Source organism: Humulus lupulus, chromosome 7 (genome assembly GCF_963169125.1).
Source record: "Humulus lupulus chromosome 7, drHumLupu1.1, whole genome shotgun sequence".
Classification (NCBI taxonomy): domain Eukaryota; kingdom Viridiplantae; phylum Streptophyta; class Magnoliopsida; order Rosales; family Cannabaceae; genus Humulus; species Humulus lupulus.
Window position 1 is genome coordinate 136,800,279 of NC_084799.1, and position 21,853 is coordinate 136,822,131.

At 38.4% G+C, this 21,853-nt stretch overlaps 2 protein-coding genes, 1 long non-coding RNA gene and 1 pseudogene across 14 annotated transcripts in view; all 4 read left to right on the forward strand.

Moving 5' to 3' along the window:
* Nucleotides 1–6,538: 6,538 nt before the first annotated feature.
* Nucleotides 6,539–10,148, forward strand: LOC133792222 (coatomer subunit beta'-1-like; annotated as a pseudogene).
* A 96-nt stretch (nt 10,149–10,244) lies between these two features.
* On the forward strand, nt 10,245–13,282 carry LOC133789926 (E3 ubiquitin-protein ligase BRE1-like 1). The gene is made up of 5 exons (XM_062227589.1): nt 10,245–10,332; nt 10,680–10,764; nt 11,252–11,479; nt 11,582–11,741; nt 13,200–13,282. The coding sequence occupies exons 2-4, from the start codon at nt 10,749–10,751 to the stop codon at nt 11,698–11,700; spliced, it is 363 nt and encodes a 120-aa protein (XP_062083573.1). The 5' UTR covers nt 10,245–10,332; nt 10,680–10,748; the 3' UTR covers nt 11,701–11,741; nt 13,200–13,282.
* A 4-nt stretch (nt 13,283–13,286) lies between these two features.
* LOC133789927 (uncharacterized) lies at nt 13,287–13,834 on the forward strand. The gene is made up of 3 exons (XR_009873790.1): nt 13,287–13,319; nt 13,510–13,582; nt 13,710–13,834. It is a non-coding gene; the product is annotated as an uncharacterized LOC133789927 (long non-coding RNA).
* Nucleotides 13,835–17,232: 3,398 nt separating this feature from the next.
* Nucleotides 17,233–21,853, forward strand: part of LOC133788656 (probable CoA ligase CCL7) — a 62,671-nt gene continuing 58,050 nt past the window's right edge. For all 12 annotated transcript variants that reach the window (XR_009873315.1, XR_009873320.1, XR_009873321.1 and 9 more), the window contains exons 1-6: nt 17,233–18,593; nt 18,876–19,065; nt 19,460–19,605; nt 20,087–20,154; nt 20,232–20,334; nt 20,447–20,561. Coding sequence is in view for 1 of the 12 variants with exons in the window: in XM_062226210.1 (XP_062082194.1) it covers nt 17,580–18,593; nt 18,876–19,065; nt 19,460–19,605; nt 20,087–20,154; nt 20,232–20,334; nt 20,447–20,560 (1,635 nt within the window). In the remaining 11 variants the exon portion in view is untranslated. The remainder of the gene's footprint in view (nt 18,594–18,875; nt 19,066–19,459; nt 19,606–20,086; nt 20,155–20,231; nt 20,335–20,446; nt 20,562–21,853) is intronic.

A 21,853-nucleotide genomic window follows, 5' to 3' on the forward strand; every position in this document is an offset into this window, starting at 1 on the left:
AATCATTTGGGAGGGTTTGGAACCGTTTGGAAAAACAACACAAAATTTTGTGCTGAAAATGGTCAGTGGCCGCGGCCTGTGGGACAGAGAGCAGTGGCCGTGACCACTAATGTCCTTGGCCGCGGCCACAGGCCAAAAACTAACCATTTTTCAGTTTTTTTCAAATTGTGTTGAACGGCTCCAAAAACCCAAATAACTCCCAAATCTCACTTTTAATTCCATAAACATCCAATTTATCATTGGTAACAACCATGGGGGTTGGTGGAATTTGAAATTCAAAGGGTGTCTCTAAACTCTATAAATAAGAGTCTATTGCTCACTTGAAAGACACAACTTTTCTATCCATTAGAGTGCTTGGCTAGAAAACACCTTGAGGCTTGATAATTCCAAAAAGCATTTCTAAAATCTGTGAGAGATCCCTTAGTGCTCTAGTTAGGGGGAAATAAGCTTTTGGACAAAGGTTTCAAACCTTGTTCAAGTTGGTGATCCCCAACACTCTTCACTTTGGTTGTGTGAGTGAGAGTTTGTTGTTTATTGTTCTTATTCTTATTCTTCTTTTCTGTTGCTTTTCATCACTTATATTATTCTCTATTTACTCTTTTATTTGTATCTTTTGCTTTAGAGTTGTAATCTCATCTACATCTTTCTTTTTACTACATCAAGTTTATTTGTATCTTTTTGTCAAAGAGTTGTATTTTCTATTTCAATCATCTTCTACTTCTTTCTATATATTTACTTGTATTTTTCATAGAGTTGTAACACTTTATTTAATCGATCCTTGTCTTTTGTAATATTTTTGCATAGAGTTGTAATTTTCTTACCATTTCCATTGAGACAAATACATATTTTCCTAACACTCAAGACCATGGGATGAATGTGAGATTCCGTAGAGGCTAAGGAGATGATTTAAAGGACCTCAACAACCTTGGAATACTAGCTTAGGACCACCATTGAGATTAAGAGAAAATAAGCCCAATAGGTCCTTATGCCCTGAAGGCATAGTCCCTCCTCAACCTCAAGCTATAAGCGCCTTACGTTCAAGCTCTCAAGGGCTTATCAAGATATAGACAAAGTAGAGGTACGGAGGAGGTCTAAGTAGTATGGAGTATGAACTAGACACGACCATCAGAAGGGTAGTGGCTCTACTAAGTCAGAGTAGTAGTGGTTGTACTAAGTTAGAGGAGTAGTGGTCGTACAAAGTACTAGACGAAGGAATAACTCCTCCCACGCCTCCGACCACTATCAGGCCCGACAGGCCTAAAGCCCGACACCACTGATGCAGAAGATACTCTCTTCAACCACTTGTAGCTTATGTTCTCATGCTTGGGAGTCTATTGGCCATGCTCTTTTTAGTTGTAAGCATGCTAAGGCTATTTGGAGATGTACAACTTTTGCTATTGATTTTTAGGATGCCAATCAGATGCTCGATGGTGATTTTTTATACCATTTATCGAAATTACATACTAAATCTGAACTAGAAAAGATTATTTGCACTATGTGGTCTATTTGGTCTGATAGAAATGGTATAGTCCATGGGAAACAAACTCGTCTAGCTACTGTTATTGCCTCTCATGTCGAAAGCTATTTGGCACATTACAGAGCTGCTACTGTCTCCAGCACCTGCGCCTCATGTTCCATGTCAAGATCCTCCACGTTGTGCACTGAAATTAAATGTTGATGCTGCCTTAGCTTCTTCAATGAATAAAGCTGGCATAGGTGTTGTAATAAGAGACTCTCAAGGTCATGTGCTTGCTGCCTTTTCGAAGCCTTGTTTGGCAAAATATGCTCTAGAGTTTAGGGGTGTGCACGGTGTGGTTTGGGCGGTTTGAACACTTGTTAATACACCACACCACAAGTGCAGTGTAGTAGCTAGAACACACCGTGCGGTGTGATTTCGTTGCACCAAACCGACCAAACCAAACCATTTTTTGCGGTGTGGTTTAGGTGGTTTTCCACGGTGTAAGTGTGTTAAAAAATATGTGTGAGATAAAGATGGTGATAGGGAGGAGGCGAAAATGAGATGAGAGAGGAAGGAGTTGTTGTCGTGTATGATGTGTTAGAGAATAAGGTTATACCCTAATTTAAGTGGACTCCTACTTTCAAATTGGGTTACTAAAAAATGGTAAATATGTAAAGTTTAATTTTTTTTAACATATTTGTAAGTATATGGTGCGGTGTGGTGCAAACCAAAATTTCACACCGCCAAACCGCACACCGTGTCACGGGCCGCCAACTTCAATACTCGAATTGACGAAACGTGCAACACTTGTTAGCGCTCTTAGCTAGCAAGTTAGCCTAGAATTCACACCTGCGGCAAGCAAACTCAATGGTTAGTCACGTTACAAGTCTCACACAAGTAAGGGCAATTATGAAGCGGGAGCAAGCACGAGGCAAGCATTCCAGAGACAACATCCCACACAACAATCAGAGCATACAACACAGTCAAGTGGCACGCAATGGCCCAACAAAAGTAACAAACAAGCAACACATAGACCGTAAAGAAAGCATACACAAAGGGACATGGCAAAGCATTGTTTTATTCATATAAGGCCTTGATAGGGCAAGGGAGTACACAACTTAAGCCCCTATCTGCTGGTGGCCATGGTGCTTCCTTAAGTCACCAGGTCACCCCCCCTAAGGAGCTTTCTAAGGAAATGAAGTATTCCCAAGAACATATATGATTTTTGTCTGGGAGACATATGCATAATTACAAAAGTGTCATTCCTTACCCCTGAGGTTACTTGGTGCAAGACTTGACTAATGATCAAGCACCAAGGCATGCTCATACATACAAAATGGCCCCCTGGAGATGTGTCATGACGCAGCACGTCACACTCTCCCCCACTTAAATCTTCGGCGTCCTCAATGAACCTGCCCCTTGCTGATCTTCAATCTTCTGCGTATGCTTGTGCAAGTCCTCCGCCCTTTCCCAGCAAATTTCTTCATCTCCGAGCCCTTTCCACTTCACCAGAAACTCTTTCTTCTTCTTTCTGTCCACGACCACGGTCCTCTCTGCTAGGATTTCTTCAGGTTGTCTGCTGCTTCATGGCTTGACGCTAACTCCTTCTCTGGTAGACTGGTTGCGCGCTGGATCTTCTGGATCTTCATGATACAGCTTGAGGTTGCTGACGTGCAAGACCAGGTGTATATTCATCCATTCTGGTAAGCTGACTTTGTAGGAGGTCAGGCCCACTTTCGAGATGACTGGAACAGGACCCTTCTATTTGCGGACGAGTCTGATGTCCTTATTCTCTCGGAATCTCAGTTGTTCGGGCCTTAGCTTGATCATCACTAAGTCGCCTGTTTTGAATTCCAGCGGTCGTCTCTTCTGATCTGCCCACTTCTTCATTCTCTTTGATGCCTTCTCCAGATACGCTCGGGCAATCTCAGTGGTTTTATTCCAGTCTTTCGTGAAATTAAAGGCTCTCGGATTTCTTCCCCGATACTCATCCACTATGTGGGGTAACAGCGGTTGCTGACCGTTAGCAACTTCAAAAGCGCTCTTGTTTGACGAAGAACTCTTCTGAGTTGAAACAAAATTGAGCTATGTCTAGTAGCTGCGGCCAATTCTTTTGGTTGGCACTAACGAAATGCCGCAAATACTCTTCCAGCATCCCATTGAATCTTTCAGTCAGTCTGTCTGTCTGAGGATGGTAGCTTGAGGAAATATTTAGTCATGACCCCAAAAGGTTGAATAATTCAGACCAAAAGGTCCCTGTGAATCTTCCATCACGGTCACTAACTATGTTTTGGGGTACTCCCTAATACTTAACTACATACTTGAATAAAAGTCTCGTTGTCTCTTCTGCCGAGCAATATTTCGACACAGGTATGAAGGTTGCATACTTTGAAAATCTGTCCACGATCACCAAGATCGCACTCAAGTCTCCCGTCTTCGGTAAACTAGTAATGAAGTCAAGCGACACACTCTCCCATGGTCGTCTTGGGACTAACAAAGGTTGCAACAACCCTGGCGTCTTGTGTCTCTTTACTTTGTCTTACTGGCAGGTGAGACAGGTCTTGGTGTACTCCACAATATCATCGCGCATTTGTGGCCAGTAGTACCCCTGCTTCAATAGGGCATGAGTTCTCTGCCACCCTGGATGACCCGCCCACAAGGTGTCGTGACACTCACTCATTAGTGTCTTCCGCAAATCTCCCGTCTTTGGAGCATATAAGCGGCCACCTTTGGCCCACAAAAGATCGTCTTCTACCCAAAATTGGCAAGTCTTCCCCTCTTTTGCGAGATTCATAATGGTCTTCACCACCGAGTCTTTCACCAGGTTCTCCTTAATGCGCTCTCGGAGTGGAGTGGTCACCATGCTAGCTGACATATTTGCTAGCAACTTTAGCGCAGCTAACTCAGCTTTGCGACTCAGGGCATTAGCTGCCTGGTTTAGACAGCCCGCCTTGTGTTCGAAATGAAAGTCGAATTCTGCTATGAACTCCTTCCATCGTGCTTGTTTAGGGGTAAGCTTTGGCTGGGTGAGGAAATGACTCACCATGGCATTATCTGTTTTCACCACAAACTTCGACCCCAACAAGTAGTGCCTCCACACTCGTAAACAATGAATTACTGCGAGAAGGGTGCCGCCCTTCTTGAATAGCCCTCCACAAATCTTCGATAATAGTTGGCTAAACCAAGGAAAGAGAGTAATTCCTTCAAATTGGTGGGGGCCTTCCATTCTTGAATGGCCCGCACCTTCTCTAGATCCATGCGGATCCGGCCACGTTCTACTATGTGGCCTAGGAACTTGATTCTCTCTTGTGCGAAGGAGCACTTCTCTCGCTTCACATAGAGTTGGTTCTCTCTCAATTTCTGAAACACTTGAGATAAGTGTCGTTGATGTTCTTCTATTGTGGAGCTATAGACCACAATGTCATCCAAGTAGACTACCACGAACTTGTCTAGGTATTCCTGGAAAACTTGGTTCAACGTACAGAATGTGGCTGGTGCGTTTTTCAACCCAAACGGCATGACTCAGAACTCGTATGCTCCATATCGAGTCACACATGTTGTCTTCGGCTCATCCCCTTCTGCTATCCGCACTTGATAGTAGCCTAATCTCAAGTCCAGTTTCGTAAAGAATTTCGCTCCACTCAACTGGTCGAATAAGTTGGCGATCAAGGGGATGGGGTATGTATTACGCACTGTCACCTTATTGAGAGCCCAATAATCAATACATAGTCTCAAGCTCCCGTCGTGCTTTTTCTGAAATAGCACGGGTGCACCATATGGTGCCTTCGATGGTCTAATGAAGCCTGCCTCTAGTAAATATTTCAACTGCTTCCTCAGTTCTGCTAGTTCATGGGGTGCCATCCTATAGGCCACCTTTGCAGGTGGTTTGGATCCCTGCACCAGCTCAATCTGGTGATCAATCCCTCTTCTAGGTGGTAAGGCTCTGGGGAGTTGGTCCGGCATAACATCCCCATACTTCTTCAAGACCATTCGAATTTCTGGTGGGATGACTTCATCCACCGTATCCTTGTATATTGTGGGTAGGATAATATACGTGGGCTCTTGTCTTCTAACGCCCTTCTTCAATTGTAAGGCTGACATCAGCTTGGTTTCTGGGGGCTGCTCTACTTTAGCAGGCACCACTGCAGGTGTCTCCCCCATTATGAGTAAGCTTCCGGTAGTTGGGATGCACTACACCAAACACCCATTACCATAACACATCATTATAATACTATTTAAAAGAGTTATGGTATATTATCAAAGTTTCAGGCGGCAAGTAAAATAAAAAAGCGCCAATCTTTCCCGTGTACAATAACTCCCCTTTCCCGTGTACCCATTTCCCCTATACCCATTTCCAATCTCATTTTCTTCAATCTTTCTCCTCCTGGTATACTCTCCCGTGTCTCATTTTTCCTGGTATACCCATTTCCCTTTGACCCATTTCCCGTAGACCTATCTCTCTCGGTCTCTCACTCCCCTTCACGGAAGACAAATCCTAAGAAGGGCTACACCACATTCGAAGGCGATATAGGAGGCACATCTCCTCTCTCTCGGATCTCTTTCTCCCACCAGACCTCTCTCCTTCCCTCTTTCTCTCTCACCTGTCTTTATGGAGCCCGACCTTCCCTATCATCGGCAAACGGTGCAAATGACAGGGGCTCGTGGATCTTGTGAAAACGACAGGCTCAGGGTCGTGGGTGGCTCGGTCTCACGGAGGGGGTGGGTGGCTCGGTCTCACGGAGGGGGTGGGTGGCTCGGTCTCACGGAGGGGGTGGGTGGCTCAGTCTCACGGAGGGGGTGGGTGGCTCGGTCTCGCGGAAGGGGTGGGTGGCTCGGTCTCGCAGAGAGGTCGTAGGTGGCTCGGTCTTGCAGAGGGGTCCGAGCCCCCTCTTCTTTCTTCTTGAAATTTTGGTAAAATGTGAATCTCTCTAATTAAATTATTTATTTATTATATCTTCTTGAGGTGCAATTCTTCTCCTAAAATACATTTCTTGTGTTGGTTGATTCAGACTAGCTTCTATATGAAGCTGTTTGAGGGTGGTGAGTTGGACCGTAACCAAAATACCTGAAGCAGCTTTAATGGCACAATCTTACCTTCCTAGCAAGGTGTCAGAGATAGTTGCAATTTGGAGAGATAACCTAAAGAAGGTTAGTTTCTAGCTTCACTTATTTTGCATTTAAACCAAATATGAAGGTGTTTTACTTTTCATTTGGTGTCAGAGCTTAAAACACAATCCCAATGGGAGGTTTGTTGTTGTTTGTGGAGATGGTGAGTACATTATATATACAGCCTTAGCTTGGAGAAATAGATCCTTTGGCTCAGCACTGGAATTTGCCTGGTCATCAGATGGAGAATACGCAGTTAGAGAAAGTACAACAAGGATCAAATTATTTAACAAGACATTCCAGGTTCGACCCTTTTGAATGCATAATTTGGAAGAGGATTGAAATCTGAGATTGCTACGAGTCTTATGGTTGTGGACGATAAACAAATTATTCATTAATGGAGTTCTACTGAAATGGCGTTTTTCAGGAGAAGAAAAATATTCGACCTACATTCTTATGTGAGCACATGTATGGAGGGACATTATTAGCAATGTGCTCAAATGACTTCATCTGCTTGTATGACTGGGCTGAATGTAGATTAATTAGGCTGATCGATGTTAATGTGAAAGTATGATTGACCATTTGATATTTCACTATGTCAGTGGTTTATTGGCTATATTGTCATGTTCACTAATATTTACTTGTGATTTCTTTTTTACTGTTCTAGAATGTTTATTGGGCGGATAGTGGTGATTTGGTGGCAATAGCTAGTGAGTCATCATTCTACATACTAAAATACAATGTAAGAACACATCTTTGCTACATGCACTCAGAATATGTTTAAGCTTTTTGTATATTGAAGTACCTTGAGCTTGGTGTGTCACATTACTAAATTAATGTTGTCTATTTGGCAGCGTGATGTTGTATCATCATTTTTTGACAATGGAAGTTCAGTTGATGAACAAGATGTCGAGGATGCTTTTGAGCTGCTTTATGAAATAAATGAGCGCGCCAGAATAGGAATTTGGGTTGGCGATTGCTTCATCTATACTAACACTTCTTGGCGTCTTAATTACTGTGTTGGCGGAGAGGTAAACAATTTTTGAATTCAGCAACATCTTTATTTAGTGTTGGTTGTGATTGCAAAGTCATTTTGATGCAATGTGATATTTCAGGTGACAACTATGTGCCACCTGGACTGACCTATGTACTTGTTGGGATATCTGGCCAATCAAAGTCGGGTTTATCTTATTGATAAAGACTTCAAGTGAGTGTTTATTGTTAGCTGTTCTGGAAAGATTTTTTTCGAGATTGATTTTAAGTTTTAATGTGAGCCTTTTATTTTGTAGTGTCATGGGATACACTTTACTTCTCAGCTTGATTGAATACAAAACTCTTGTGATGCGTGGAGATCTAGATCATGCAAATCAAATTTTACCAACCATTCCTCCAGAACATCACAATAGGTAAGGTAACACCTGCTTGCATAGGAAAATTATTGTGCAGCATCCTGTACCCATGGTATCCTAAACTATGATTCCATGTCTTATCCTTCTGCATAAAGGAAGCTCAACTGTTTTAAATTTAGCATTCTTTTCCTTTGCTTCTTTTTCTAAATGTCAATTTTACCACCTGCTTGAATTATAAAGTCTAATTATTATGAACAAATATGCTTATTGCTGATTCAGAATTTGATATGTGATAGTTTGCAGGAGTATAGGTTTTTGTATTTGAAAATTTATGTTAATAATTATTACTTCAGCTACTTGGTTAATATATATCTCTAGTCTGACCGATATGTGTGACACCATATTTTATGGTTTGATGCTTTAGTTTGGATGTGAACTGAAGGGATTTCTGATTTTTGCTTGCATGGAGAAACTATAATCAATTTTTTAGTGGTTAAATCCTTATTCTAGTGGGCTTTTTATTATTATTATTATTATTATTATTATTATTATTATTATTATTTTCAAGTGTTTCCATATGATGTTCATTCACAGGTCCTGTACATAAGGGATTAAGATTTTTCTCAAATCTCACTTTTTTTTAATGAAACGCTCCTCATCCAAGAAAAAGAGAAGAAATAAACAAATACAAATCTAGTAGACAAATCCCAACTAGCAAATATTTATTTGCACAAATTGCGTTGTAGAACTGAAGCCCTATAACATCCTTTTCTGCATGAGACAAGGAATGAGGAGCAGAAAAACAGCCAAATTTATCCTGATGAATATGTCCACTGAACTGACATTTATCCCCATCCCATGATGTCTTTCCTGGATTTTTTATTTGCATACAAATGCATTCTTTTTCTATGTCTTGATAGAAAGCATTCTGAAATGCAACTGATAATATCATGGAATCTATTTTTGCTTTTTAGTGTTGCTCGTTTTTTGGAATCTCGAGGAATGTTGGAAGATGTGCTAGAAGTGGCTACAGATCCTGATTACGAATTTGATCTGGCCATACAGCTGGGAAGACTTGAGATTGCAAAGGTGCAGTCTTTTTATTTTCAATGTAAGATTGTGGACAAATTGGAATATTACCGAATCATGCACCTATAGTGGAGCTTTTCTTTAATGAGCAACTGTAGTAAAGTTTTCCTTGTCAACAATGATATCTAAGTTCTATTCTTTACAAATTAATTTGCTTGTTTGGCTTTTAGGAAATTGCTACCAAAGCCCAAAGTGAATCAAAGTGGAAGCAGCTGGGAGAATTAGCTATGTCCATTGGGCAGGTATTCTCTTTCATTTATTTTTTATGAGAAGGATTTAAAATAGTATCCCTTTTCATCTCACCCTTTAGTTCACTCGAGTACATCCACTTAAATACTTATCTTTACCCATTATGTTTTAAAATATTTAATGTGTTTTACTTACCTATGGAACTGCGTTCACATTATCTTTTAGTCATTATGTATGCACAAGGGGCATCTTTTTCTTTGACATGAATATTGTATCATGAAGCTGATAGGACAAAGAGTAATATAAGTTCAAAATTTCAGATAAGTGGCCTACTTTTGAACATTTCATGATGAAAATGGAAATATAATTACATTTTTCAGGATTTATGTTTCAATTAAAAAGTGAATGTCCCTTGTGCTTTTTCGAGTCATCACATAAATGCATTTTATTTCCATCAGCAATGAGGTGTTTGCTAGTGTGCATTATTAGGACCACTGATTAATTATTATAGGAATTTAAGGAGCATGTTTACGATATAATTTTTTGCTATTTTTATGATTTTTTAGGACTTTTTTTCAGAACATGGTGACAAGTTACTTTGAAGGTTTACTTGAATATATGCAGGATAAATTGTCTACTTTTTAGGTTATTCTTCTTTTTTTACAAATGTTAGTCAGCCATTTACTATTTTGAGCTACTATGTTGTTGCAAGTTGCAAATTATCAAGTTATATCATCGACTTTATGCAATTTCACGTTTTATTTTGTTTTAATCTGTTTGTTCCTTTGGATCCTTTTTTATGAATCGTATGGCTTGTCTTATGAAAACATCAATGGTATCTTGTGTGTTTATTTGTGTATTAATAATCTCATGTGCCTTAATCGTTTGCACAGTTCGAATTGGCACACCTATATATAATAGTAGATGAGTATTTTTCTTTATTTTGTTGTTGTTAAAAAAGTTGAGAGGCAACCAGAATATTTGTATTTCAATACCATGTGAATAATAGTTTTATTATACAGAGAATAACTAAAAATTAATCATTTTCCTCTTATTCAATTTGCCAGCGCTGGAAATCAAAGCTTTTCATCTAATGCCCCACTGATTGAGATCTTTGATGCTCAGATTGTCGTTCCAGATGTGAGCCTTTTTCCTTTTTCTTTTTGCTTTGTATAAATGTAGTTTATTCATTAATTGGGTGCTTATCATGAATGGATACAAAATATTAGATTAAACCCTGAAACTGTTTGTAATAAGTCTTTTAAAGAGAATTAGATGAACTAACTTTTTTCCTTCTCATCAGTGATAAAAAAGTACTTAAAGAACAAGTTGGAACTTTTTAATTAATGGCATATTTCTGAAGACTTGACATGTGTTCATGTGTTGAGGTTTTCTAACAAGTTTTTGCATTTTTAGTTACTGTTTGGATAGCCTCATTTAAAAAACTTGTCAATGACTTTTTTTTTTTTTTGCATGTTTGAGAATAGCTTGCTCGTGACTTGGAATCATGTTCGATTCATACAAGAGAAACAAGCTGCAAGCAAGATGTTGATTACATGTCTATTGTCGAGGGTGAGGACATTTTTTACAGTTCATCTAATTTTTGGGTAGTGGGGGTTTGTTGAGTGATTTTTGTCATAATATAATTTGTAACTTTTTCCTAAAATAGAGACTATTGTTTTTTTTATTCAAAAGGTACGGGAAAATATGGCAATAAAATAATGATTGCATTCAGTTGTTATTGTTTCTCAGTCTCTTTGAACTGTATTCCTGACCAGGACCTCCTATCTTGTCTGCTTACCATGAGTTTTTATTTCTTAAGATAACAATTGGTTTTTGTGCTGTGGATCATTAGATCTGTTTTATTAACATAAGGATGTAATATTTGCTTCTACATTTACTATCATTCTAGTCATAGAAATTTAGTATAGTTTAGTTACAAGTTTAATTGTTTTGCACCTATAAGGGCACTATAACCCATGCTTGTAAATTGGAAGTGACATCAGGGAAATAGTGTTTGAAGTGTTTGTTGATAAGGAAGTTTTATACTGTATTTCAGATGAATCTGAATCTACTTTTCATGAGGCTTTTCTTAGTCGTCTTACGGAAACTGGTGCAACAGAAAGTTCATCTTTATGTGACCTTCCTAAACAGATGGAAGGTGATCAACAGAGAGCCTCTGAACAGACTAAGAACATCTTAAGTAATTTAGTTGCTGATGTTGACAATTTGTGGTATCTAAAAGATGGAATACATACTGTAGTCTTGAAAAACCTTTCAGAAAATGGTAAGAGCTATGTGGGTTTTACAGTTTTATTTTTGTATGATACTTCAAGCACTGATCTGTAGACTTATCTAAGTTTTTGGTGGATCCTACTCCATTTTCTAGGATCTTGCAGGCAAAGGACACCAAGTGAATTAGATAGAGAGGTTAAGAACTTGAGGGTGGCATTTACTGACCTGTTTTTGAAGCATAACACTTTCAAAGAAACTGCAAAGCCATCGTGATATTGATGCAAAGAATAAAGCCGAGCTTAGAATATTAAGAGGTAACTCCACTCTTTTTTTTGGTATAATCAATAAATAATGATACACATTCCATACAAATAAATAAGTATATAAATTAACGAGGTTTTTATTTTTATTTTTATCATTTTTCTAGTAAATTGGTCTTTAGTATTTTTTATTCCCATCTTTTCAGTATAATGAAAAATATAGGTTGGTCAATCTATGAGAAGCAATTTGGTATTTGTAACTTGATCTAAAAATGAAGTGCCAGATTAGTATATTATCTTTTTCTTTTTAATGAATATGCATCATATTGGTACTCATAGGAATAACAACAAGATTTCTGCTCACAATTCTCTTTTCTTTATTCACTGTTCTGAAATTATAATGTAAACTAGTTAATACACCTTGCAAGGTACTTAGGAATAACAATATCTCTGATTCAATTCCACCAAATATTGTAGAATACCAAAACTTGACTCAGTTGTAAGTTTTGATTATACCAATGGAGCTAACTTTTTAAGCTGTTCTTTTTTACTCCAATAGTTGGTATATTGTAATTTCACTTTAGAGCATTTTTGTTGAACTATATATATATATATAAAGTGAGAGAAAGTTCTTCATTTGGGAAAAACAGAGAACATAGCATAATGTATTGTATATGGTGTTGCACAGGAGGCATTGAAGTGTTTCTAGGTTCAAAATGTGGTTGATTATTTGGATTTTTTTGTCTTTCTGTTTTGAACTAACACTACCAATTTTAATTCTAGAACTTCTATTTTTTTCTCTTGCATAATTTCCCAAGCACTGTAATAGCTTGTCTTTTGAAACTTCAAATTGATCATGGTAGGCCTATTAAAATCTTGCTTGATACTATGACCCATGAAGAGGTGGATGGTGGAACCTCCAGTGGTGAAGAGACCGGAGAAATTCTGATTCATAGTGCTGACTAGGTAAAATTTTGAAATGGATATTTTTTGCTTGCTGTTATATGAACGTTTCTCGTCTTATTCTGGCTTGCTTATTCACGAGGTAGCCAATATACTTAGCAGTTATTTTCTATTTTATTTTCTTTATTTCTTGCTTTTTATTTTCTGTCAATGCCTTTGTTGTTGTGGCTAATTTTGATCCTCCATGTAACTAATGTATTGTGCAAAATTTTCCTTCATCTCATATTAATGTTTAGTGGCATCCATTTTTCTGGGTTCTTTTGGTTGTTTAGTTCATATTTTCTCCTTAATGAATGATGAATTAAAAAAAGAAAAGCTTTTCTTACTAGACAGTTTTGGGCTTGCAATTCTATTCTTTCCCATGATATTGGTGGGTATTCCTGACTCAGGAATGCCAAATGACACCATCATGAGAATACTGTTCTGCTCTGTTCTTGCTCGAGTTGATATAAAATTGCTTCTTAATATCTTGGCTTGTTATGTTATCCTTGACATTTTTATGCATTATGTGCCTTGAAGTAGTTCTCATAGTTTTTTAATATCTTGTAGCTAGAAAATTATGTGAAAACTGAAGAAGCTAAAGTTGAGGAGCTTATAAAGGCAGTTGCTGATTCCGGTGCCAAAGTAATTGTCAGTGGAGATGGCACTTCATTTCTGTGAGCGCTACAAGTATATCACCTTCTATTGTGTTTTTTTATTGATTAACTTACTAATTTTCAAAACATACTTGTGATTGTTGTACATATCTAAATGCTTTTGATCTTTTATGAAATCTGTCAAAAAATTTCAAGTTTTTATTATTCTATTAAGATTTTTCTCAGCATACCTGATAATTTAATTTGGGACTTTTTCCTTGCAGGCTTATGGTTTTGAAAATTAGTTCAAAATTTGAATTAAGACGATTTTGCCGCACTACTGGTGCTGTTGCTATGGTAAGTCAGCTAGCATTTAATAGTACTCAATTTTTTTGAATTTTTTCCAAAATTCTCTAACAATATTCTTGAAGTAATTTGTGATGCTAGATAATAACAATAAAATATTTCTTTGTTTATTTTGCAGATGTGACAAGCGAAGTAGAAAATGATATTTAAGACTTCTTGAAAGTAGTAACTTTGTTTATTTCTTTGTGTTGAAAGCAGTAACTTTTAGACTCCTTGAATACTTAAAGAACATTTTGTTGTTAATGACAGTGTTGAATGTTTTAAACTAATTTGTGGATTGTTAATACAATGTTGAATGTTCTTACTTTTTGTTATTTGAAAATCAAGTTCATTTGATGATGCTAGTATATATTAGATAGCTAATTTTAATTATATAAAAAAAATTAAAATATAATAGAATAAATTAGTGTTATATAAATAAAATATATAATGAGAATTTAAACATATCTAAATATAACAATAATACGAAAATTGTATTATAATATCTATTACAATAACACTTTTTATGCAAAGAATTGTATTATGCAAACTTCATTATATAACACAAATAATGTGTTATACTAAAGTGTAGTATAACACAAAAAATGTGTTATACTAAAGTGTAGTATAACACAAATTTATAATTATTGAAATGTGTTATATAATCGACTATAAATAACATAATTAAACGCTTATCTATATATTAAAATAACACAGAAAGTGTGTTATCGTTGACAGTACAATAACACATTTGTATAACACTGATAAAGTGTTATGTAAAGTACCCTGACCTACGATAACATAGTCGGTCTTAACATCAGAAAGTGTTATTGTATGTTTTTTTAACACATTTTCGGTGTTATTAAAAGCATTTTTTCTTGTAGTGATGGGAATGGCTCCCTTTTCCGTAAGGAAGTCCATACCCAATATCACATCAAAGTTGTCCATTCGCACGACCACCAAGTCAGTCTGCCCCTCCCACGAGCCGATCTTCATGTTCACCTTTTTAGCCATGCTGGTTGTGGCCAAGGCTTCTGAGTTAACCGCTTTCATGCGGCCATGGTCCTTCTCCCATTTCAGTCCCAGACATTTAGCTTCGATCTCCGAAATGAAGTTGTGAGTGGTGCCCGTGTCGATCATCACACTTTCGGCCATCTTACCGTTTAGAGCAGCGTCCACATACATTAGTCCCTTTCCGGGGGTCTTCTTCACTTTCGCACCGTGTTTCTTGAGAGCATTCAGCATCCAGAGGGCACCCATGTTCGTATACTCCTCCTCCTCCTCTTCGTTGGTTTGTTCTCCTTGAGAAAATGTCGCCTGGAGGGCACTCATCTTGGATCTGTGAGGACACTCTGTCGACTTATGAGGTCCGGTACAGATCCAACATGTAAGAGGTTTCTTGAACGGGGGGGGGGGGGGGTTTCTACCTTTGCTAGGAGAGTTAGACTCCACACTCCTTTTCTCTCCTCCCCCACTCTTGCTTTGTCAAGACTTCCCAAACTTTTTACTCCCAACATTACTTCCACTAGTCGACAAATTGGTCTTCTTGGATTGAATGTTCCCTGATGAGTAATCAGTCAGTCGTTCGGCAGCAGCTTGAGCAGTGGCTAGGTCGGCCACTCATTGTCTCTCGAGCTCTTGCTTTGCCCAAGGCTTCAGACCTTCTAAGAACGCGAAGAGTTTGTCCACTTCGGACATGTCCTTGATATCCAACATCAACCCAGAGAATTTCTTCACGTATTCTCGGATTGTTCCGGTGTGCTTCAGCTCTCTCAAATGGCGTCGAGCTATGTAGGCAACATTCTCAGGGAGAAACTGCATCTTCAACTCTCTCTTGAGATCTTCCCACGTTGTTATGGTGCATCTGCCGTTCTGAATATCGTCGTACTTCGTCCTCCACCACACTTTGGCATCTGCAAACAAGTACATCGTTGCCATGGCGACCTTGCCATCCTCTGATTCAGCTCTCACAGCTCTAAAGTAATGCTCCATATCAAAGAGGAAGTTCTCTAAGTCCTTTGCGTCTCTAGCCCCCCCATAGGGCCTCGGCTCAGGGACTTTTACTCTCCCATATTCCATGCCAATGGGTCCAGTTGCAAGCAGATTCCCAACTGCCCTCATGGTGAGGTTCAGCTTGGTATTCATCTCCAACATTTCATCCTTCATTGCCTCAACTGACCCCCTACAATTCTCTACGAGGTCATTTAATGCTTCTTGTAGGTCCTTCACCGCTCGTTCCACTGCCTCAATACGTTCCTCCCTCGAAGGACTATTGGATGTGCTTGAAAGGTTTTCTCTCCGCTCGATTGCCGTTATGCAGGCTAGTAGATTGGTCGTATCCCGCTCCAACGCAGCCACGCGGTTTAGTGCGTTAGTCGTCTCCGGTTCTAGCCTGACAGAGCCAAGATCCCTGACTCTTTCGTCTAGGCCATCTAGCTCTCCAACGCGCCTCTCCAGCGCTTTAATCCTTTGAGTGTTGCTCACCATCCTGCAGGGTCACCAAGCTTTCTCAAACTTAGCTCTGATACCAACTGTCACGGGCCGCCAACTTCAATACTCGAATTGACGGAACGTGTGGCATTTGTTAGCACTCTTAGCTAGCAAGTCAGCCTAGAATTCACACCTGCGGCAAGCAAACTCAATGGTTAGCCACGTTACAAGTCTCACACAAGTAAGGGCAATTATGAAGTGGGAGCAAGCACGAGGCAAGCATTCCAGAGACAACATCCCACACAACAATCAGAGCATACAACACAGTCAAGTGGCACGCAATGGCCCAACGAAGGTAACAAACAAACAACACATAGACCGTAAAGAAAGCATACACAAAGGGACATGGCAAAGCATCGTTTTATTCATATAAGGCCTTGATAGGGCAAGGGATTACACAGCTTAAGCCCCTATCTGCTGGTGGCCATGGTGCTTCCTTAAGTCACCAGGTCACCCCTCCCCCTAAGGAGCTTTCTAAGGAAATGAAGTATTCCCAAGAACATATATGATTTTTGTCTGGGAGACATATGCATAATTACAAAAGTGTCATTCCTTACTCCTGAGGTTACTTGGTGCAAGACTTGACTAATGATCAAGCACCAAGGCATGCTCATACATACAAAATGGCCCCCTGGAGATGTGTCATGACGCAGCACGTCACACACCGCACCGCGCGATTTAGCTAAGATACAAACCATACCGAACCATTTCATTTTTGACATCGCGGTTTGTGGTGTAGTGTGGTGCGGTGCGGTCGGTCACCCCTACTAGAGTTGGATACTGATTATACTTTTGTTGGAGGTCATTCCCCCCATTTTCTATGTTGTTGCAACTGATTCATCTCATTTATGATAACAGATTTTATTCGTAAAAAATTGAAAATAAATTAATTTGACACATGTAAAGCAGATAAGAAGCGTTTTCAATCAAGAATTATTCATTAATAAATAATGATAATAATAAAAATTTGATAAACTATCGTGTGATTGGTGTAGCAGTAGCCCTATAAGTTTGTAACCCTATGATACCGGTTCAATCCGAACCCAAAGCAATTTGTATATGTACATCGATAGATTTGTACCCAAATGTGGCTTCATCTAAACTGTACGAAAGGCAAGAATACGTAACCGAGCAGTTTATTGCTATATCTATCTCAAATCATGGTGGCTTCATTTAAAACGTCTTCTTCGTCCTCCGTCACTGTATAAAAAAAGAAAATTACAACCTCTTTCTTCTAGAGACAAAAAAAGACCCCATATGCCATATGGATTAAGTTCATGATTCCGAAAAAAAGTAAAAGAGAATCAATCAATCATTACAATCAATCTCCTTTTAGCAAACCAAAAAAACGTCAGACCAAAACTCATTGATTTGCGTGCTCTGTTTATTCTTTCTTTTTCGTTTATTGGATTAAGAATGCGGATACTGACGAGGCACACTTTCTTATCTTTGCTATAAATAATCAGAGAATTTGCCTTCATTCGTCCAAATAACACAAACTCATCTTTTCTGTTTTTCAATGGAGAAATCTGGGTATGGAAGAGACGGTGTTTTCAGGTCTCTTAGACCACCTCTTGTCCTCCCCAAAGACCACAATCTTTCGATGGTTTCATTCGTCTTCAGAAACTCATCTTCCTACCCTCAAAAGCCGGCCCTCATCGACTCTGATACCAATGAAACACTCTCGTTCTCCCAGTTCAAATCTATGGTTATCAAGGTCTCCCATGGTTTTCTCAATCTGGGTGTACAGAAAAACGATGTCGTTCTCATCTTCGCCCCTAATTCTATCCACGTCCCTGTTTGCTTCCTGGGAATTGTAGCCTCTGGGGCCATTGCCACTACCTCAAATCCTCTCTACACCGTTTCCGAGCTTTCGAAACAAGTCAAGGATTCAAATCCCAAACTCATTGTCACCGTTCCTGAACTGTTCGAAAAAGTAAAGGGGTTCAATCTCCCCACGATTCTAATTGGTCCTAATTCTGAAGACTCTTCGCCTTTAAAGTCGAGGGCGAAAGTATTAACATTTCACGATTTGGTCACCTTATCCGGGCCTGTGTCAGATTTTCCAATGGTTGACTTTAAGCAGAGTGACACGGCTGCGCTTTTGTACTCATCTGGCACAACGGGAATGAGTAAAGGCGTAGTTTTGTCTCACAAGAACTTCATTGCGTCTTCTTTAATGGTGACGATGGAGCAAGACCAAGCGGGAGAGATGCATAATGTGTTCCTCTGCTTTTTGCCAATGTTTCATGTCTTTGGCTTGGCCATCATCACGTACGCTCAGTTGCAGAGGGGAAACACCGTCATTTCGATGGCGAGATTCGACCTCGAGAAGATATTGAAAGACGTGGAGAAGTATAAAGTAACCCATTTGTGGGTTGTGCCTCCTGTGATACTTGCTCTGACCAAGAACAGTATCGTGAAGAAGTATGACCTTTCTTCCTTAAAGCATATTGGTTCTGGTGCTGCTCCTTTGGGCAAAGATTTAATGGAGGAGTGCGCTAAGATTGTTCCTCATGGTATTGTTGCTCAGGTACTTAATCAAGTCCTGTTAGTCCTTAGGTCCATAACAGTTCCCCATTAGTTAAAACTAGTTATGAAGCTGATTGACTATGTTGGTAATTGCTAATGAACCTACTCGAGCATGATGTTTAGTATGTACTCGACAGAGCTACAGTCTGGCATGATAGGAGCTGTATGGATTCTTGACATGTTTGAAAGATTGTTCAACTGTCTATGTATGTAGAAAAATTGGGCATTAAAGCTTTCCCATTAGTGATTCAGAATGGTTTTTTCTTTTGTTTTTTTGTTTCAGGGATATGGTATGACAGAAACCTGTGGCATTGTATCTGTGGAGGACACAAGAGGAGGTAAACGACACACTGGTTCAGCTGGAATGCTTTCATCTGGAGTAGAAGCCCAGATAGTCAGTGTAGATACGTTGAAGCCTTTACCTCCTAACCAGTTGGGGGAGATATGGGTGAGGGGGCCTAACATGATGCAAGGTATGAATGTTCCTTCGAATAGATTTTTTTTATTGATATTCCAATATTGACCCTGTCAATAACCTGCACATATGTGCATATGAAATTCTCTTCAAAAGAATATAACACGTTTGAAGCATTGTTGAGAGATGGCCCTTTCTGTTGGGTTGGCATCTCAGTGGTTTTCATTAAACTACATTTTGTTCCAGACATATTTTTGGTGCAGAACGTAGCCCATAGTTGTTGAGAACCTTTTTTATTTTTAGATGTTTGGGCTTTTGATCACTATATTACATTTACATCTAGATAAATGATATTTCTGTAGTTAAATTACGAAGAATTGTTCTACATTTCTAGGATTTTGCTCATGATTTAGGTGAGTTTGTAACTCAGATACTGCAAACTACTTTTTCAGGTTATTTCAATAACCCACGGGCGACTAAGTTGACTATAGATAAGAAAGGTTGGGTACATACTGGTGATCTTGGATATTTTGATGAAGACGGACATCTTTATGTTGTTGACCGTATAAAAGAGCTCATCAAGTATAAAGGATTTCAGGTAAAAAAGCAATCACTTTTTAATTATAATGCATTATTTTCTGGCAGTTATTTTGTTTTTCCATTCTATCCTATTCACTGATGGGTACATAGACACAGAGATAAGACAAGTTATCTTTTCTTTAGAGTAGACTTTGTTTGCTTATTTGTCATTTGAAACAGACAGCGTCTCAGGACCATCCACATTTCTTGACTTTTTCATAACTTGTACCTTGACTAAATTTTGTGTGTCATATAACATATTTTTAAAATTTTGAAACTGATCCCATCTCTATGACTGTCTTTATTTAGTAAAACTAAACGGTGAAAATAAGAACAGAAGGCCATTTCCCTATCTTTGACTGTTGACAACACTGAAAGAGAAGATTTTGATATAATATTGTTTTTTCCCCTGTATTTATGTTTGAACATTTATGGTTGCTTTGGAATGTGGATATTAACATGTTGAAGTTTTAAGTAACTTGATGCTTTGGTCTTGCCAGGTTGCTCCTGCTGAGCTTGAAGGATTGCTTGTTTCTCATCCTGAAATACTGGATGCCGTTGTGATCCCGTAAGTGTTCTAAACACAAAAACTATGTCACCAGCTTGACATTAGAAATTTAAGTCATTCTTTAACCCTCTAAACAGATTTCCTGATGCTGACGCGGGTGAAGTCCCAGTTGCTTATGTTGTTCGCTCTCCCAACAGTTCATTGACGGAAGATGATGTGAAGAAATTTATCGCTGGCCAGGTAACAAGAAGGATGTAAATTGTGAAAATTACTAAGTTCTTGATGGTTTTTCCAGTAATTCTATGCTTACTCACAACTGTGACTGTTTGGTTTTATTTTGTTTCTGTGACAGGTTGCATCTTTCAAAAGATTGCGAAAAGTGACATTCATAAACAGTGTCCCAAAATCTGCTTCAGGAAAAATCCTCAGAAGAGAGCTCATTCAGAAAGTTCGCTCCAACATATGATAGATACAATGTCATTTTTATTGTATACTATAGTTAGCACTATTTCCTGCCTTTTCTAAACCGGAGGATTCATTACATTACATGGTTATGCTGTTGAAATTTAAAAGATTAGATAAGAATATTTTTGCTCGTAAATGCAGAATAAATATCCTCATTAAATCTCATCACTCTGTCATGTAAAGGCTTGTATATTAATGCTCAAAAAGTAAGATTTTGTCCATTTTTCACAACAAGTGGGCTTTCCATTAAAACCAACTAGCTGAACCTTAGTCATGATGGCAAGCAATAATGAATCAGTACATCACATAAATTGACCAAATATGCTTTATTAATACACCAAATTGAAAAATATGATTCCAGTAGTTCATTTTTGGCAAAACTACCTTTGGCATAAGTTTTCCCCCTCTCAGTCAAAGTCTCTCAAACTTCCCTCTCTCTTCCACGAGCATTCTTGCACCTCTCTCTCCTCTCATGTTCATCGTCCTCTCTTTGTCAGCTTCACTGTCTCATATCATTTGGCGTCCACCTCACCCTCCACTCTCTGTCAGCCACACCATTTCCCGACTTGCATTTTGGTATGAATTAATGTGTTTAGTTTATGGATAAATTTTGATGGGTTACAATGACAAGCATATGCAAATATAGAATAAAAGAGAACAATTTAATAGTTTTTGATAGGTTAACCCATGGTTCCAACGATGTAGCCAGTAAGATTGTGTTACGACGATGCCTCAATTCTTTTCGATGACCATCAAGATTTCTTATGAATTAAATCATTATTTTAATCACTAAATTGTGAAAATTCTCGATGCTCATCGAGGAAGCATAGAAGACCATAAAATTAGTCAAAATTCGATGACCATTGAGATGTCATAGAACCGCGTCAAAATCTTTAAAAATGACGCAATATAAAAAAGAATTGTTAAGGGACACTAATGGTGTCCAACACAATAATGAGGTGTTATATTCCCATTGGTGTAATCCAATATCGAGTTTCACATATTTAAATTTAATAAGTATTATAGGGTATAGTTAATTAATCATAGGATGACACCTCATACAATGTTAGACATCTTAAAATATCAAATAGCAACACTCAATATAAAAGCATAGAAACTTATCTCCATCAAGTTCGTATTAAAAACTCATAAATAACATCAAATACTACCATTCATTGAAGACCATTGAAGTTTATCGAAAAAAATATAATTATTCAAAGATGGTTCCAAAAACTAAATTTCAAATCAAGTAAATTAAAAAAACACACACATTCAACAAAACAAATGGGTTTAG